Source organism: Platichthys flesus, chromosome 19, assembly GCF_949316205.1.
Source record: "Platichthys flesus chromosome 19, fPlaFle2.1, whole genome shotgun sequence".
Taxonomy (NCBI): domain Eukaryota; kingdom Metazoa; phylum Chordata; class Actinopteri; order Pleuronectiformes; family Pleuronectidae; genus Platichthys; species Platichthys flesus.
The window spans coordinates 18,253,048-18,272,674 of NC_084963.1; the positions used below are offsets into that span (position 1 = coordinate 18,253,048).

General features: G+C 41.3%; 1 protein-coding gene across 2 annotated transcripts in view; it reads left to right on the plus strand.

Annotated features, from left to right (window-relative positions):
- The window catches only part of rasgrf2a (Ras protein-specific guanine nucleotide-releasing factor 2a), a 38,382-nt gene extending 19,876 nt beyond the window's left edge, over window positions 1-18,506 (plus strand). The window contains exons 2-29 of one of the 2 annotated variants that reach the window (XM_062413461.1): window positions 1,724-1,830; window positions 2,659-2,806; window positions 3,107-3,196; window positions 3,277-3,530; window positions 3,641-3,720; window positions 4,106-4,299; window positions 4,624-4,733; window positions 4,819-4,937; window positions 5,038-5,201; window positions 6,206-6,272; window positions 6,369-6,505; window positions 6,666-6,748; window positions 7,591-7,839; window positions 8,051-8,143; window positions 8,234-8,748; window positions 9,524-9,646; window positions 9,750-9,839; window positions 9,998-10,104; window positions 12,761-12,873; window positions 14,113-14,173; window positions 14,290-14,319; window positions 14,556-14,659; window positions 15,427-15,511; window positions 15,696-15,893; window positions 15,981-16,060; window positions 16,152-16,269; window positions 16,474-16,542; window positions 16,643-18,506. In XM_062413461.1, the coding sequence (XP_062269445.1) occupies window positions 1,724-1,830; window positions 2,659-2,806; window positions 3,107-3,196; window positions 3,277-3,530; window positions 3,641-3,720; window positions 4,106-4,299; window positions 4,624-4,733; window positions 4,819-4,937; window positions 5,038-5,201; window positions 6,206-6,272; window positions 6,369-6,505; window positions 6,666-6,748; window positions 7,591-7,839; window positions 8,051-8,143; window positions 8,234-8,748; window positions 9,524-9,646; window positions 9,750-9,839; window positions 9,998-10,104; window positions 12,761-12,873; window positions 14,113-14,173; window positions 14,290-14,319; window positions 14,556-14,659; window positions 15,427-15,511; window positions 15,696-15,893; window positions 15,981-16,060; window positions 16,152-16,269; window positions 16,474-16,542; window positions 16,643-16,738 (3,684 nt within the window). In that variant the 3' untranslated portion in view covers window positions 16,739-18,506. The remainder of the gene's footprint in view (window positions 1-1,723; window positions 1,831-2,658; window positions 2,807-3,106; window positions 3,197-3,276; window positions 3,531-3,640; window positions 3,721-4,105; window positions 4,300-4,623; window positions 4,734-4,818; window positions 4,938-5,037; window positions 5,202-6,205; window positions 6,273-6,368; window positions 6,506-6,665; window positions 6,749-7,590; window positions 7,840-8,050; window positions 8,144-8,233; window positions 8,749-9,523; window positions 9,647-9,749; window positions 9,840-9,997; window positions 10,105-12,760; window positions 12,874-14,112; window positions 14,174-14,289; window positions 14,320-14,555; window positions 14,660-15,426; window positions 15,512-15,695; window positions 15,894-15,980; window positions 16,061-16,151; window positions 16,270-16,473; window positions 16,543-16,642) is intronic. The other variant, XM_062413462.1, reaches the window with a different exon arrangement.
- The last annotated feature ends 1,121 nt before the right edge of the window (window positions 18,507-19,627 follow it).

Consider the following 19,627-nt stretch of genomic DNA (forward strand, 5'->3'; position numbering starts at 1 on the left):
AAAGAAGAAATGGGAACAAGAGACCAAAAGTTGTGAGCAGGCAATTTATCGAAAACAACAATTTAACTCAAATAGGCTGTTCATCAGCTGATCAAAAGTTTAAGACCACAGCCTTTAAAGCCAAATCTGTGCAAAAATGTTGATTCCATGTCATTTCATGTCAAGTAATCACACTGTGAAGATCTCTTGATGGCAAAGGCAAAGAAGCTCACCGTCTTTGAACGTGGTAGGATTGTTGAACTGCATAAACAAGGCCTCTCACAACGTGCCATCGCTGCTGAGGTTGGACGCAGTAAGACAGTCATTTTGCATTTCTTAAAAGATCCTCAAGGTTATGGAACAAAAAAATCAAGTGGTAGACCAAAAAAATCTCACTGGCGCTGAGCCAGAGGATCCGAATGGCTGTCCATCAAGACACGGGACGATCCTCGTCCCAAATTAAGGCCATTACTGGTGCTGACTGCAGCCCAGTAACCATCAGACAGCATCTGCGAAGGAAGGGCTTCAAAAACAAGAAACGCTTCAAAGCCCACGTCTCCTTCAACGCCACTAAATTGCCCGTTTAGACTTTGCAAGGGAGCACCAAACATGGGACATTCAAAGGTGGAAGAAAGTTGTATTCTCTGACGAGAAAAAATGTAACCTTAATGGTCCTGATGGCTTCCAACGTTACTGGCATGACAAGGAGATGCCACCTGAGATGTTTTCAATGCGGCAAAGTGGAGGGGGCGCCATCATGATCTGGGGTGCTTTTTCCTTCAATGGAACAATGGAGCTCCAAGTTGTGCAGGGGTGTCAAACAGCAGCTGGCTATGTGGAGATGTTGCAGCGGGCATCCCTTATGACTGAGGGCCCTCGTCTGTGTGGTAACGACTGGGTTTTTCAGCAGGACGACGCTCCAATTCACAATGCCCGTCTGACCAAGACTTTTTTCCAGGAGAATAACATCACTCTTTTGGACCATCCTGCGTGTTCCCCTGATCTTAATCCACTTGAGAACATTTGGGGATGGTTGGCAAGGGAAGTTTACAAAAATGGACTTCAGTTCCAGACAGTGGATGCCCTTCGTGAAGCCATCTTCACCACTTGGCGCAACATTCGCACTAGCCTTTTGGAAACACTTGCATCAAGCATGCCAAAACAAATTTTTGAAGTGATCAACAATAATGGTGTAGCTACTCATTACTGAGTCAGTTTTTGACACTTTAATTTCTGTTTTAGGAGGTTTTTTGTTTTTTTTTAGCTGTGGTCTTAAACTTTCGATCAGCTGATGAACAGCCTACTTCAGTTAAATTGTTGTTTTCAATAAATTGCCTGCTCACAACTTTTGGTCTCTTGTTCCCATTTCTTCTTTTTGCATTTTGAAACTACTTAGAATCTTCCTAAGATTCAACAGTGCAAAATGCAAATTCATGCAATTTTTTAACTGGTCTTAAGATTTTGATCAGGAGTGTACAAGTAATGAAAATATCACAAATGTGGGGAAATAAAAGACAGATTATAGGGTCAATTACTCAACATAAAGTGTGCATCACTGTAGATTAACTGCGTATAGACCTGCTCCAGCTCTATCAACTCCGACAGTAAAAATCCAAATACATATTAATGCATCGGTTATGTAATAATAGAACTGTTATGGACATTTTGAGTGCTTTTGCTTTTTGCTGACAACAGTTGAGGACTTTTCTTTGGTACAATATGGAATGTACTTTATCTCCTGCAGCACTACTTCCTGGTCATCTTCGGCCACGATGGACAGAAGCCTTTGGAGCTGCGGACAGAGGAAGAGTCGGACTGCAATGAGTGGGTGGAGTGCATCCAGCAGGCAAGGTAGATTCTGTTTGCCTGGCAGTGCAGTACTTTCACTCAAGCACTGCTATACTTCTCAGTATTCCACAGAGCTACATTTGTCAGCCATATTTGCTTTGCAGACTTTATATTAAAAATACCATAAGATTCTAAAGCAGATTGAGATTACTCCAGTGAATCTCAAACTACTCAGACTACTTGGAGACACTCCAAGGTTCATTCACATTCAAGGTTCAAGAATTTTAATGATCAATAATCATACACAAAATGTTTTTTTAGGCCTCTGCGCCGGCAACAGCTGCGACTGTGGCTTCATGTTTTCGGGGCTGTTTCTTTCATTCTCGTGTCCTACATGTTAAACATACACACATATTTATACTTGTTTGGTTGTTAAGTAACTTGCCGGAGACTCAAACTAGTCGTTCTGCTTTTTGTGCTTTTGACACATCTGCGGTGTATGTGTATGTTTGTGTGTTTGTGTACACATGGACGTGTTCTGCTCGCAGCGGTTCACATTTAGGTCACACTGGTGCTGTATTGCTACACTGATTACATCACACAGACTTGATCTCGCCACTCGACCTCCATTTCTCTCCACTCTCCTCTCTGGGGCTGTTTCCTATTTTTATCTTAAAATTCAGTAGAAAACATCATGCACCTCAAACCGCCGGCTTGTTTTTGCAAGATGACATGTTCCTGTGTGCACATACGCTTTTTTTGTACTCCTCTCCAGACGCACTACCCTATATTCTCAGATGAGTCGAGCATGTTACATTATACTGAATGCTTCACCCACATGTCTTGAATCGCTGTGCCTTTCTTTTTCCCATTTCCCCATGTCACCTTCAGTTACTCTGACATCATCATTGAGCGTGAGATTCTCATGCAGAAGTACATCCACCTGGTCCAGATCATGGAGACTGAGAAGATCTCAGCCAATCAGCTTCGCACTCAGCTGGAGGACCAGGACACTGAGATAGAGAGGCTTAAAGCTGAGGTATGCATGACCGCATCCGCATCTGCGTGCGCATGCGTACATAAATCCACCTACTGCCGTGCACATGTGCATGTGCACATGCACTTAGATGCACTCTCAGACAGAGTGCATGCAAATGCATCTGGCATGATGGGAGAACACTTGAGTTTAGAGCACATGTTTCTCTTAAATGAAAGCACAGCAGGGCACCATTACTTCCTTATCATGCAATGAGATATTTGTTGTTTTGAACCTCTAAAGTGCTGTCATGAATATTTTATCCCTTGTGCCGGTAAATTCACATGGAGACTGTTGTGCCAGATTGTAGTGTTGAACAAAACCAAGGAAAGAATTCGGCCTTACCAGAACAACCAAGAGGAGGAAGACCCCGATATTAAAAAGATCAAAAAGGTAAGGTTGATAGTCGCACATTCTCTAAAGTAGAGAATCAAGAACAGTGAGAGACACCTTGTTGTTCTGTGGCTGTGCAGGTGCAAAGTTTCATGCGTGGCTGGTTGTGCCGGAGAAAGTGGAAGATCATTGTCCAGGACTACATCTGCTCCCCTCACGCCGAGAGCATGAGGAAGAGGAACCAGATTGTCTTCAACATGGTGGAGGCAGAGACCGAGTACGTCCACCAGCTGTCCATCCTGGTGAACTGCTTCCTCAGGCCACTCCGCATGGCTGCCAGCTCCAAGAAACCTCCCATCAATCATGACAACGTCAGCACCATCTTTCTCAACAGGTGCAGCCATTTTCTTTTTATTTTGTTTACCAGTCAAGTATTTTAACTTTCAGGTTGAGGCGAAACAGAATCATACTCAGAGTGATTGAAGACTGTTTCTCCTTCTCTAGTGAGACCATCATGTTTCTGCATGAAATCTTCCACCAAGGTCTAAATGCTCGGATTGCCAACTGGCCAACGCTAGTTTTGGGTGAGTAGTTTCATGAAACTTAAAGTTAGGTCTCTTTATATAGGTGGTGTGTTTTAGACCATTAATTACAATTTGCCTGTGCGTTACATCAGTCTAAAACGATTTTAGATTGATCTCCTGCCTGAATTTCCTCCTGAAATTCACACCATCTACTCAGTCAGCGATATATACCATCATGCATTGTGCTTGTGGTGGAGAGAAGAGAGGAGCGAGAGCATCAGGAGCAGACCCACCTGTTGCTTAAATGTCAATAGAAGCAGAGAAGTGCATCACGGGCTAAGGGTTAAATGAAACGTCACACATGAACTGAGACCAAACGCCTTGTGGAAGGAGGGAAATCAGTGTAAAAACCTTTTGAGTGTTGTCTTTTCTGTTTCACACGCAGCCGACCTGTTTGACATCCTGCTGCCCATGCTGAATATTTACCAGGAGTTTGTGCGTAACCACCAGTACAGTCTGCAGGTGTTGGCCAACTGTAAGCAGAACAGAGACTTTGACAAGCTGCTCAAACAGTACGAGTCCAACGCTGCCTGCGAGGGCCGCATGCTGGAGACGTTCCTCACTTACCCCATGTTCCAGGTAGTGCTCTCTGTTTACCTCAGACATTGTCAATGTAGACCTCCATGAGCTAGTATAACAACAAAAGCTTCTTCAGTGAGCAAAGGACACACATTCTCAATAAGACTTAACAACATTATGACAAAACTTCTTCTACAGTGGTGTAATAGCACCTGAGTGGAGTCGCCTGATGTTTATCTCAATGAACCCTAGTAATTGTAACAGTGGTCGATGGAAAATATACTAGTGTCATACTTAAGAGTCATGTTAATAAAAGTCTAGTGTTGAAAAGACATGTTTTTTGCACGTCTGTGTATGATAATGTGTTTTGATTCGACATATTAGATTCCACGCTACATCATCACCCTCCATGAGCTGCTGGCACACACACCTCATGAGCACGTGGAGCGCAAGAGCCTGGAGTTTGCCAAATCCAAACTGGAGGAGCTGTCAAAGTAAGTGTGTGCACTTTCCATAGATATGAAGGGATATATTGACTATGATGATGATGATGATGATGATGATTGGCTGTGCTCTCAGGATGATGCACGATGAAGTGAGCGACACAGAGAACATCAGGAAGAATCTGGCGATAGAGAGGATGATTGTCGAGGGCTGTGACATCCTGTTAGACACAAGCCAGACCTTCGTCAGACAAGGTGAGCCGCCTCACCTACGAAACAATCTCTCTCTCACTGACGGCACCAAATCTGTTATTACCATTCTCCATCTCTTTTAACTCACTCTCTCTGGGGCCAGGCTCTCTCATCCAGTTGCCGTCCAGCAATGAGCGGGGCATGCTCAGCAAAGTGCGCCTGGGCTCCCTCTCGCTGAGGAAGGAGGGAGAGAGGCAGTGCTTTCTGTTTACCAAGCACTTCCTCATCTGCACCCGAACATCTGGAGGAAAGCTTCACTTGCTCAAGGTCAGCCTCACCTGTCCGAAGATGTTTATTCCGCTGCACTGGAAAAAAGCGTCTCAATGAGTTCTGCAGATTTTTGTTTCATTTATGTAAATTCAAAATGTCTGTTTCGCCTTTCTTCAACACCTGTTGCTAATTTTCATAGCCTAATAGGAATTGAATGTAAAGTCAAATGAATGCGTGTGTCACTGCACACACACACATCTGATATGGGCAAACTTCAATCTAACCTAGAAGAGTCAGATGCGTTCTCCAGCCAATTTTAACTTCCAACAGACACATTCAATATATATACATGAAATCGGAGTCCATACACAAAATGATGTTACATGCAATACTTACAAAAATTAATTTTTGATCGGAGCTCAATTTTTTTACATTAATACATAATACGTTTGGAGGTTTTCCTGTAGCATCACGCTAACATTAGTAGATGCAATTGATGTATTACTGTCTTTCTTCAACACTACTTCATTCATTAATTAATATTTATTATAGCTGAGATTTTATAGGCAGCGTTTATATTTATTTTTAATGATATACATAAAATACATTTTGAAGAGCCCTCATAAAATGTTGTCTTTGTTACAAAGTACAAATTTGTCCATACATTATTATCATATTATAAATATATTATTTATATTAGTATCGGTATAGACCTACAAAAATCCAGTATGACTTGAGTTTAGTCAGTATTTCAGAACCATGTGGTTTCTACGTGATCATTGACATGCACTGAATGCCGGAGAAAGATGCAACATACATTTTTTTTATTCTTATGCTACCATCTTATAGACATACAAAACATATTTTTCTTATGCCAGTAAAAACGTTTTTTATCGAGTTAGTTGCAATGATTAGTCGACTGACAGAAAGATAAATTGGCAGCTGTTATGATGGTACGATTATTCCTTAAAGTAAAGTTCTCAACATTTTATTTATATGTCTAAATCACAGAATCTCATCACTATAAAGTAAATCTGTTCTTGTTTTTCCATCACCAACAGCAAGGAGGAACATTGTCTCTGATCGAGTGTACTCTCATTGAAGAACTGGAAGCCAGTGATGAGGACTGTGAGTAGCTGTATTCCAAATCCTACCTGAGCCTGACGTTTATTCCCAGTTCAGTGTCGGTTAACTGAGGTGCGGGCCTGTGTTTTCATTTTGTAGACAACGCAGCCGGTCAGGGCTTCAGCCATCTGGAGTTTAAAGTTGTGGTGGAACCTCCTGACGGTCAGTGCTTCTCTGTTGTCCTCCTGGCTCCTTCCCGCCAAGAAAAGGCTGCGTGGACCAGCGACATCAGCCAGGTACGATGAGATTGTGTGTCTCAAAGCTGGTGGATCAGCAGTACACAAGGCAAATGGATTTTTAATGATGAGAAGAAGTCAAGTAACCCAGACTTCTGATCCCAGATGTGGGATTTAAGAGAACTGACTGAGTCTCGTGTTTCTCTGCTCTCTGTCTCAGTGCATTGATAATATCCGATGTAACGGCTTGATGACCAGTGTGTTTGAGGAGAACTCCAAAGTTTCTGTGCCGCACATGATCAAGTAAGAAAAGAGGATTTTCTGATATTTTAATGTAGGGGAAGATTTCAAACTGTAACAGCGGAGATTATTTCGTCCGATAATCTCGATATTTCTATATTGTAATCAGGTTTTGTTTTCCTGAAAGTATTTTTCACTTTACTGTGTGATACAGATTAGACTTATTGTAACTGAATTCTGAGTGAAATGATGCAACACACAAAGAAAACCATTTCTTTTAATTAAAAATTCATATTTTGGATTAAAAATAGACATGAATACAGGTAAGACATCAGACATTTATTTATTAATTAAAATAATCAATAATTCAATTGTCTGTCAGTCTTTTTCATACAGCAATGATGAATGTATCACACTACTCTCCCTGTTCTAAAGCCTATGTAACTTTGCCCTCTGGGCCATAGAGCTCCTTTGTTTCCACAAATACTCACCACAGCACAAAATGTGGATTAATCCACTGCTGAAAATAGTCCTCAAAAACGGCACTGTTTCCACATGAGTAGCGTTTGCTCAAAACTACAGTGAGTAGCTGCAGAGCAGGAAATCACTGCGCAGTAGTTTAGCGTAATCCTGTTAAATAGCAGGATAATAACAAACAAACAGAAGAAAACAGAACCTCAATTGCATAGGTGACGAACACACCAGAAGACAAAGACCCATGTAACTATAGATTTGTGATTAGATTTTTGTTTTTAAACATGATTTGCTTTCAATAGGCTTGAAGCTGAATGCCTGTGAGAGAGGGACAAACGTGGGCTCTGTTAAAAAGGAGAAAAGAGTAGAACATCGTTCATTTTAAACTCAACATGGAGATTAGTAACGACCGTGGTGTTTTTCTCCCCAAGGTCTGATGCTCGCCTGCATAAAGACGACATTGACATCTGCTTCAGCAAGACTCTCAACTCCTGCAAGGTTCCACAGATCCGATATGCCAGCGTGGAGCGTCTTCTGGAACGACTGACAGATCTGCGCTTCCTCTCCATAGATTTCCTCAACACCTTCCTCCACACTTACAGGATCTTCACCACGGCTGCCGTGGTCATCGACAAGCTGGCCGTCATTTACAGGAAGCCATTTACCTCCATACCTGTCAGGTACGACAGACCACGGATTCTGTTAATGTCACATTTATCCATTGTCATTCCCCCTCCTCTCATTGAACAGACTCATGCATGGCAGCCCACAATACCGTATCGTTCACTCCATCTTTCCATTTCAATATTTTCTACTCCTCCTTTCTTCATCTGTCACCCTGCCATACACCTCCTCCTCCTCCTCCTCCTCTTCTTCCTGTCACTGTCTCAGGATCGAGCAACATTCATGTGATCGTCTGTCCATCATGTCCCTCTGTCCTGACTACAGTCTGAAGATCACGCAGCTTGCATTGGACCAGACCAAGTAAACACCCTGAGTAGGACTGGTGACTGACTTGTACCAACTTTTGGGAAAGATGTAGTGACAGCTATCAGCTCTTTCTCTGTCCCTCAGGTCTCTGGAGCTCTTCTTCGCGACCAACCAGGGCACATGGGGAGCGGACAACTTGAACAACAAATCCCCGAGGCTCTGCCGCAAGTTCTCCTCTCCCCCTCCCCTCTGCATCCCCTCTCGCACCTCCTCCCCCGTCCACTGCCGTAAGCTGTCCCTCAACTCCCAGATCAGTGCGAAAGTGGGAGCCTTGGACTTGTCTCCTACCCCCTCGTCCTCTGCAGCCAGCTCCCCCACCTCCAGTCACAGCCCCTCCATCTCCTCTCCTCCTCCAAGCTCAACCCGGCCCCCTTCCGGCTTTTCCTCCCCTCCTCCCACCTCCACACGCTCTCCCAGCTTCCCCCTGACCTCTGGGATGTCGTCGCCGCCCCCCACCTCCACCAAGGCCCCACTGGACCTCAGCCGTGGTCCCAGCCCCAGCTTCCCAGAGCTGAGCCCAGCTGCAGGGGAGGACATCAGCGGAGAGCTGCCTCGCATCGACGCCTTCTGTGGGAAGCTGAGGCGAAGCATCCGCAGGGGTGTGTAGCCACAACAGAGAAGCCTGTGATTCACACTACTAGTACTTCACATACTAACCATGTGAATATCAGCACCTGTGTGTGCACACACCTTATGTGTCCACTCACACATACTCTGGTTCTGTTATGACGTTGTGTTTTAGAAACAGGTAAATGCATAAAGTTTAGATGGCTCATATTTCTTCTTACATCTAATTTTAGATAAGAGCCACCCACAGCAAAGGTGACATCAAGTTCTGAAAGTATGAATAGATACCTATATTTCAATGTTATACTTGAATCGGACACATCACAGATACAGTCTGTCAGCAGAAAAAACGACTCATGAACGAGAGACATAAACGGGTCACCATTACCCTACAGAGGAATAATAGACCTCTTAGATCACCATCTGGCTGCAATGTGTTCACTATGACAACAGCGGCAGATCAGGTTGTAGAGGAACGAAAAATAAAGAGATAAATAAAGTGGCTTCTGAGAAGAAAATTAGGTCTTGGATGGGTGAACTGAGGCGGCTCCAATAACAAAATACAGCAGGTCCTGATTCAGAATTTCCAAGATCCACATGTACAACATACATACTGATACTCTGTCATGGACAATGACGTTTGCATTATATCAAACATGTTGTAATTATCTGTATCCGTTTTGTCCATATAGTATTTTAATTGGTGGGTTTGTCCTTAACAGACAATATAGTCTGTAGATTACAGAACTGATCATATAATCACATAGTCACTACAGATGTTGTGTCAATTCCTTTTTTTTCCAACAGCTGTCTTGGAGACAGTATCTCTGGACAAGTTTCTTCCTGAAATGCCTGCTAGCAGCGAGCCGGGCGACATGTCTCCCTGTCGATCACCTTCGACGCCGAGGCACCTCCGCTTCCGACAGCCAGGTGGTGCAACATGGACCCACACATCTCATTCTACACACGCAGAGCAGGCAATGTGCCGCTGTGTCTCTGACTGGTGTTTTATACTGTTTCTAATGTCTTGCAGTCTCACCAGGAGAAAACTCTCGCTGTACAATGTCGCCAGCTTCTGCGTTTGCCATCGCCACCGCGGCTGCTGGGCACAGCAGCTCCCAGGGTGAGCACGGCAAGAGAAGGTCAAAGAGACCTCCAGCTGGGGCAAAGAAATGCTGTTTTGTTGGAACTTGAGCTCCAATGTTTGCCAGTAATTACAGTCAGTCAGCTGTTAAATTGTGTGGAATCGTTAGCCTGATCTTTTCATTTTATTTCTCCCAGGTTTCAATAATTCTGAAAAAACCTGTGACAAAGAATTCATCATCCGCAGAGCTGCTACCAACAGAGTTCTCAATGTGCTGAGACATTGGGTTTCCAAACACTCCCAGGTGAGTCCACACAGCATGTACAGATTCTTAGAGAGGTCATCAGTGAGACAGGGTAAATACAAATACATTTTAAGTTTAAAAGGGTACAAGATAAACCTGGAATGACTTGGGGGCTTTTGAACTCAACACAAAAAGGTTTTTTTATGAGCTTTAAATGGCAAAAAAACGCAAAAGTAATGAGTTAAAACAGGTTTGTTATACCATGAAGAGACCTGGCTGTTAGCTGCTGTTAGCCCGAGAACAGACAATACTATAGTCCTCTTAGATTTTTATGTTGCCTGATGTTGCCATAGGTTTTCCTACATACACATTCACTTGGTTCTTGTTGAAATGTCCAACACTGCACCACAAGATATCAGTAGATCCTACAGGCTGGTCCTGTGCAGTAGCAAACAACTGTCTACTGGCTGTGCATCCCCTCCTGTAGCCATACCACTGCTCCTAGCTGATGCGACTTTTTGGTTGACAGATGTCTGTCAGTGGTTTAGTGTGGTCTCATACAAATTCACTACTTTACTATTAACCCCGTTTTACAGCTCTGTAAAGAAGCTTGTGTCTACTTCTCTGTCCATGACATGACTTAGAGTTCACCTGAAAGAGTCTGTTGTGACCTGTTTAGATTGCCATCAGCCCCCCCCCCTCTCCTGTCACTATTCCTTGGTGGGGCTGCTCTTTGCGCTGCGTGTATTTTCTCCCGCCCAGGAAGCATGCAGAAAGGTCAGCCTCGTTCCTAGGGACGCTACAGGACGATCATTTTCATTCCAGATTATATGAGATTCTATTTCTGCACCTGGATGTTGTGTGAAAAGTGAACATTTGTTATTTGTTCTGATTGATTGAAAACGTGGCTCTGGCTCCATGTGGGAGACGTCATGGGTTTGTTGGCAGTGATGAGTGCTGAAGTGTTAAATAGTTCTTACATTGAGTGGGTGAGTGTCGTGGGGAAAACTAATATAATCATGAAGATCTTAGATTGTACAAAAATGTAGTCAAACTTGACTTTACTTGTACTTTACTTACTTAGATAGATAGATAGATAGATTACTTTATTCATCCCCGAAGGGAAATTAAGTCGTCATAGCAGCCGGTACATTTGAATACAATAAAATACAATAAAATATAAAATATTGCAGTAGAAAGAATAAGAACAGAAACACAAGATGAATAGGTAGATAAGGTGCAGTGGCAGATGATGGTAAGAGTACTGATGATATGATGGTAAATTTTATTGTTAGACAGTATATCAAAAATAGTACAGTATATATAGTATGTAATGTATATTTATATATGATAGTAATTATACCAATATAATAGCAGTATATAGTAGAAATAGCAGCAACAGTATACATAATAATAATAATAGTAGAATATAATAATAATAATAATAACATGTACACATGTATAAATATGTGTATATAGACTTATATATACAAAGAGTATGATATAATATATGATATATAGTACGGGTATAAATATAAGTATTTTGCAATACAATAGATAATATAATATACTATGAGTGTGAGAATATGTAAACAGAGTGTGCAAAAGACAATATTGTTGTATAAGACAGGTATATTTAGTGCAGTTCTGTGATGGTGGCTCTGACAGAGGTAGATGCGTTGTACAGTCTTATTGCGGTTGGGAGGTTGGGACTTCCTGTATCGTTCCTTAGAGCAGCAGGTTGAATGAGTCTGTGGCTGAAGCTGCTCCTTAGCTTGTCCAGTGTTTTGTGGAGGGGGTGAGACGGATTGTCCATGATTGCCAGCAGTTTTGCCAGCATCCTGTCCTCCACCACCTCCTCCAGGGTGACAAGCTTAGAGCCAACCACAGACTCTGCCTTCCTAATCAGTTTTTTCAGTTTGTTGGCGTCCTTAGCCTTGATGCCCGCACCCCAGGACACCACAGCAAAGAAGATGGTGCTCGCCACAACAGACTTATAAAACATCTGCAGCATCTTGTTGAAGACGTTGAAGGACCTGAGCCTCCTCAGGAAATAAAGCCGGCTCAGGCCCTTCTTGTAGACTTACTAAGTTAAATTGATTAATATGAGCACAATGGTTCATATTAATGTACCAGTCAGCCTTTAAAACATTATTTTAACTGCAGTCCCATGGCAGTTTGATGTTTAAAATAAAATCAGCTGTAAACAGTAAACAAATGAACAAACAAGCAGACAACAAACTTACAGCTTACATTTAGAAATGCATAAAAAAAAATAACCACATATCCAGACACAAAGCACAGACAGTTCATAGAATGACAGTCTATATTGTAGCATATACATAGACAAAAACGCATAAGCACATGGACACAAATATCCGAAGGATTATAAAATGCTAAGTTAACACAGTTAGTACAAATTAGACAATGAAAAGGAGGAAAATAATTCAAATAAGAACAAATACGAAATTGAAATGATGACGACAAAACTTTTCCAGTAACCATCGTTTTACAGAACTGGAGAATTAGTTAATAGTTGTGATTTTCTAGTTATTCCTATGAGTACAGTGTTCCAGGTATGTGCTGCTAGATGGGAATAGTCTGATTGTGGTTGATGTGCTTTGATTCAGTTTGATGAGCTCAAGTGCAAATGTGCAAACATGTGGTATAACTGTAACTCAGTTACATTATGTGTATAAATGTGTTTGTCCATCAGGACTTTGACATGAACAGTGAACTGAAGATGGGGGTGATCAGTCTCCTGGAGGAGGTGCAGCGGGATCCAGACCTGCTGCCGCAAGAGAGGAAAGCTACAACCAACATATTAAGGTGCAGAGTCCCCACACTAGAAACTGCATTTTAAACTGATTAGGTTTATGGGGACATTATTTGCATATATTTGTTGTTAATTGTCCCCCGTTCCACAACCTAAGTATTTAATAATTAATGTATTATGTTATTCTGCTGTTATTTCGGTTCTTTTGATTTCATTTACAGTTTTACACAATTGTTAACTAACGTTTTTCAAAACGATAACGGCTTTCTCAAAACTGCACACAGACAATTGAAAACTTCACACACAAAATGCTAAACCTGACACACAAGATGACTCTTTGCCATCAAATCTCTTAACTGTTCACAAATGTAACTCGTGTTTTCATTTGGTGCACACAGCCATATTTTCAAATGACACACACACCATTCATTGAGTACACACAACTAAGCATTTGCCGCACACTACCAAGCATTTACAGCACACTGAAGTGCAAAATTGAAAACACAATCATTGAAATGGAACACACCATATGAATGACAATGACTCTGGAGAATGAGCCATTTCTCCTTTTGAAAAATGTCTCAATGTAGGCCTACTTTTTTCATAGTCAAACATAAAACAGCACACAAATATGCAGCAAAAAAAACGTTTATTTGGTACACACAGAGAACAGTACAGTACTGTACACCGGCCTGCTCACCCAAGTAGTGCCAAATTGGGTCGAGTGATTGGTACATGAAGTGAAGGTTGTGCAAATTGTGCAACATTTCCACTTTTTGTGTGTTAACAACTTAGAAAAACTGTAATAACATGACACAATTGAATTTTCTGAAAACAAATTTCAGTAAACAGATGGTTTTTCCAAGTTGGTTAAAATCAAAACATCTTATGCAAATTAAGCTTAAACCAATATTTTGTGCACCCCTGTTTTTTCTCAGACATAAATTATTAGTATGAATGTCTACTCTCTCTCTATATATTAAAACTGTCGATAGTAGGATAAGCCCTAATGTGGGACAGGAGACCGTTCCATAGCTTGCGTGCATCAACAGCAGGCAGCATTTAAATTTAATATAACTTGTCTCTTAACAAAGATTAAATAAAAATTATGAAATATGGATTAATTAGTGTATAGAAATTGCATATTAAACCTGGAGACGTACATAGTGCAGTGTATGTGGTGTGCAAATGTTCATATTCATAGCCATTATGCTTATTTCCACCTTGTAACTCTGCTTTTGAAAGGCACTATAGAAATAAAGTTGACATAGTTCCTCTGCTTTGCTCTTCAGTGCCCTTTCTCAAGAAGACCAAGACGATGCTCAGCTGAAGATAGAGGACATATTACAAATGGTCAGTATTTCCACCTGTTATGACATCACAGTAGGGCTATTGTAATGTAGAGTAGCTTTTACTAAATAAAGCTCTGAGCAACTGTTTGAATCATTTGTCTCTTGATCATGGAACAGAAAAGCTGTCCCCTGCTACACTTCATCGTGGTAAGAATCATGTTGCTCCCTCAGGGAAAAGCTCCAGTTGTAGTCACTGTGAACTGTGTCACAACCCCGCAACACTGATAGCTGGTTTCCCAGTACACAAAGTTAGCTTTGTGTTTATGTGGTACCGTAGTTCTTTGAAATATATGATAATATCATTATGTAATTCTGTAAACATTCAAATACATATTGTACAAATATTTGATTATCTGCTGGGGTTTTTGTGTGTGTGTCTTTAGGCGGAGAGTCCTAAAGCTGAGTGTTTTGAGTCTCTGTCGGCGATGGAAATGGCTGAACAGATCACACTGCTGGATCACATTGTGTTCAGGAGTATTCCCTATGAGTAAGTTCTGAAGCAACTGGCAGCATTACTGATGCAGCAGCGGAGACAAGCAAAGGGACTGATGGGACTTTTTCCCCTGCTTAAATAGAAATCCTAATAAGGTGGATGTGTATTACAGATGATTGTGGCGAGTGAGTTTTGTCACATGATGTATGTCACATGATTGCTTTGCTTAATGTGTGAAGTTGTTCTACTGTTGACTTCGGTATGTTCATGTGCTGTTAAGTTTGAATGTGGAAAAACATGGACATTCTAAAACGTGTTATATTTTTGTGTTCAGAGCATTTAAACAATCCATCTTCGAATTTTAATATAATAATTTGCAAGGAGCAGGTGTGACATGCTTATGAACAATTTAAAATGTGCACTTTAATCATGTATTGCGAAAAAGTTGTGTTAGGCAACATTTGACATGTTCACATTAAAAGCTACTATTTGTAGGTGATTGTAAATTTGTTCGTTCAAGAAAATAAGTCACAAAGTAAAACAGCAACTTATTAACAAAATACAAATAACTGAGATTTAAATCCAAGTCTAAAAATGTAACACAAGGAAAATAACAAGTCTAATCCTAAACTCCAAACTTATAACAAAGGTCCACCGAGTCTATAGATACAACAAGTCCATCAAAAAGATTCACAAGACAAATCAAGTCCATCCAAACAGGGGCAGAATCATGACATGTGATCACAGCAGTTTGGGTGAAGTAACCATCATGCAGTGATAGCGGAGTGTGTGTTCGATGCTGAAGGTTTCCTGTCCTGCAGGGAGTTCCTCGGTCAGGGCTGGATGAAGATCGACAAAACTGAGAGGACTCCGTACATCATGAAGACCAGCCAGCACTTTAATGATGTAAGACTTTGTGTTGCTCCCACTGAGTGTAACCTGGTAATTATATTATATTCATCAGACACAAAAGCTGTCTTAAGCTTTTGCAGGTTCATTTATGAAACTGAGATATATATTCACATATTCCCACGGGGGACATTTAGCTTTGACGTCACATTAAGCATTTGAAGTGTCCCTCTCTGTACAGATGAGCAACCTGGTGGCGTCTCAGATCATGACCCACACTGACGTGGGCTCCAGGGCCAACTCCATAGAAAAATGGCTGGCGGTGGCTGATATCTGTCGCTGCCTCAATAACTACAACGGCGTGCTGGAGATCACCTCAGCTCTCAACCGCAGTGCCATCTACAGACTGAAGAAAACCTGGGCCAAAGTCTGCAAGCAGGTTGATATCCCCTCATTGAATAGCTGTTATCCAGCCACATGATGATTCTTTGTGTCATTTTGTCATTTGTAAATTTGTGCTATCTAGACGAAGGCGCTGATGGACAGGCTGCAGAAGACTGTGTCATCTGAGGGGAGGTTCAAGAATCTCAGAGAGACTCTAAAAAAGTAAATCCAGCTAATTCTCAGAGGCAGATTTTTACTTGGGTAAATCAAGTCTAAAGTTTCCGTGTGTGTGTGTGTCTGTGTGTGTTTGTAGCTGTAACCCGCCATGTGTGCCGTACCTGGGCATGTACCTGACTGACCTGGCTTTCATTGAGGAAGGAACACCCAACTTTACTGAGGAGGGCCTGGTCAACTTCTCCAAGATGAGGATGGTAACAATATAGTCTTCTACACATGTTGAAGTAATGTGCATAGCACACGGTGTTTGAATAAGAAAAACTTTTATCCCTTTCTTATCTTGGTGTTTCTGTGTTCAGAGAGAGTTTGACTGTGAAACGTTTAGGATCAGCTTAGAACCCTCTCATTCTAAAGCTTTGGCTTGACCCTATGACTGAAAACTGCCTCTGCTCTCTCAGATTTCTCATATCATCCGGGAGATTCGTCAGTTCCAGCAAGCACCTTACAGGATAGAGCATCAACCCAAGGTGTGTCCAAAACATACATTTGAAACAGCTTCCCTTTAACTTTACAATCTTGTTTTTGTGGAATGAATGATTGTATTGTAACTGTCTCCTTGTCCCCCAGGTGACTCAGTTCCTCCTGGATAAGACGCTAGTGATGGATGAAGATACCCTCTATGAGCTGTCACTGAAGATTGAACCCCGGGTACCACCTGGCTAGTTGCATCTTTAAATACACCCAAACAACCTTGTTTTCCAGCATAAACACAGGCCAACAATTTAAGAAAAGGCAGGAAACACTGCTTAGGGAAGTTATGTGCTTAGGGAACTCAGGAGAAAATGTGCCTTGTTGTATGAATATCTGATGTGTATATTACAGTTAACAGAATGGACTGTGAAACATACACAATTCTGCCATTCAATCGTACAGTAATGACTGTAGAGACAACATGTTAGCTACTGAAACTGGCACAAGAAAGTAACCAGTTGCTGCTAACACACTGTACATACCAAACAAACTGCCTCTGTAGTCTTGCACATAAACACTGTCCGATGAGTTTTGTATTGTCCGTATGATCATGGCCAGATTAACCTGCTTGAGGGACCAAGTGAGCTGCTGGGTCCGTATGAACCGTCCCTGTGTGACGTGTTCAATGTCTGTATGCTGGTTTATTGCGAGGCCCCACTTTGCGGTGTGGCTGCTTCCGAATTAATTTACCAAGACGCACCATGGAGGCTCAGCAGCTACACAGGATGTAAACGTTTGTTGCGGTCATATCTTATTGTTTTCTATGTCACAACAGAACACATGACAGCAGCCTCTTCTCTGTAGTGGACTGTGTTCCAGTCGTATCCTCTAGAATTGTCCTAAAGAATATCATACATAATTGTCAGGCAAATTCTTACTGAGGAAATAAGGACATTTTTTTTAAATCTAATTGGCATCACATATTCTGCTCTTTTTATTGTTGAAACCATGCAAACATTTTACCCACATAGAGAAATAATAATGGTCTTGACACCCAAATGTCTTCAACACAGGTTTTTGGGGATCTGAAAGTCTGGGTCCTTGGCTGAGATGGTCTCTTGTTAATCAAGCCTGTTGTGTGAAGGATTTGTATGTGTAAAAATACACTGGGTTACCTAAACAGCTGTACAGAGTACAATTTAAATATTTACCTGAATTCACACTGACTCGTATGTCTGATGGTATTGTTGAATCTCACGGTAACAGGAGATCTTGGCTTGAGCTTCATTTCAACATTTTTATATCTGCAATCATTTGTTAACACAATTTTTTGTGTTGTTCCAGTTTATACTCTGTTGCATGTTACAGCAAAAATAGCTTGAAAACATTCCAAAACTGAAAATGTGCTTTTCACGGATAGAAGACATTTTTATTCATCTTGACAATCAAAAACACATCAATTGCTTCCAATCACGTCTGTTCTTCTTATATCAGTCATTTTGTACAGAAAGGTTTCTGACTTTATATCTTCATGTCTGCTCTTTTTTAAAGAATCGGCCGAAAGGTTTCTGACATTCAACAAAAACCAACAGCTCAAGCTGTTTTCAATGTATCACTAGTATTATTAGTTCCTTGTCAAGTGATCATTTAATCATATTTTAAACTTTGTTGTCTTATAAGTAAAATAGTCATGTCTAACTACTGATTTTGAATGAAAGTCTATAGACTCTAAACTTGTTTCTAGCATGAATATAGCATGTTCTCCCCACTTTCCTCCAGATTACTGTGATCCTGGTAGGAGACTGTTACGGAGTTTTATTAGGTTTATTCATTCTTTTGTCCCGTTCCTGATGTCAGGAATCTTTAAAGCCCTGTAATGTACAAGACCCTTGATTTCTTATTCTAATGTATTCTTTGAAATTCTACTTCTGCTGTTTTATTTTCCCATGTATTTCTCTGTGTACTGTACAGATATTTACACACTCCAGGCTTAAAAATAAAAGCGACATTTTAATTTTGATACAGTTGCAAGTTGTTGAAATTAGTGGAGAGACCAAGTTATCAAACAAGAATATGTGCTTCACAACCAAACACAGACAAAACTACGTAACAGAGAAAACACAACCAAACAAGAAATGGCAACAAAACACTGAAAACAAACAAATAACAAAATTGCAATATCGGGAAACACAACTAAACGGGGCAAACTCAAACAAATACAAAAAAAACTAAATACGCCTACAACCAAAAACGTAAAACACCAAATGCAGAAACCCAACCACACACAGGAAATGCAACACAGCCAAATGCTGAAAAACAACCTGCTGGTTTTTCAATGAAAGGCTGGAATCCACACATTCAGAACACTGACTTGGAGGCACAAGGTTTTCAAGTGTTCAACATAAAACCTGTAAAGGGGACTGAATGAATTAGCAGAATGGATGTGTTCAGAGTCCAGGGCTCCAGCAGGTGATGATTTCCAACCAGTCCAGAGCAGGTGGAGGAGCGGGCCAGTGTTCCAACAGAAGAGCTCAGCAACAGTCTGCAATGAAGCTGCTATTGTCAGGCAGGAAGATGATCCTATATAGGCACAGTTGAAATAGACTTACACTTTAACCAGCATAGACCTTCATCAAACTGTATTTGTATAGCCCTTATTCACAAATAGCAGTTAGCCTCATAGGGCTTAGCAAGGTGCGACATCCTGTGCTGTTAACCCTCAGCAAGAGTAAGGGAGAACTAACGTATTAAGAGGGTTAAACCTCACAGAGACTCACATGTGAGGAATCCCTCTACCAGGACGGACAAGAGTGTAATTTACACAACATTGATGGGCTGAGTTTATATAAAAGAAAATGTCTGATAGAGATGAAGGGACCAGTAATTACCAGTGTAATGATAGCGTCATCCAATAATAGTCAAATATGTGAGTGGGCATGTTATATATAAGCAAGCTAGTTTACCTTGTCTTATTTGTATGTGTTTTCTGAAGTTGCTGTGTGTGTGGAGGTGTCAGGGTCACCAGGGAGATCAGGAGGTGGAAGAAGTAGAGTAGTAGGAGGGAGGTCATGTGTATGTGTGAGTGGCTTCAGCTGATATTTTCAAGGTCGAACTGGAGAGTGATATCGGACCCTCTGTGGT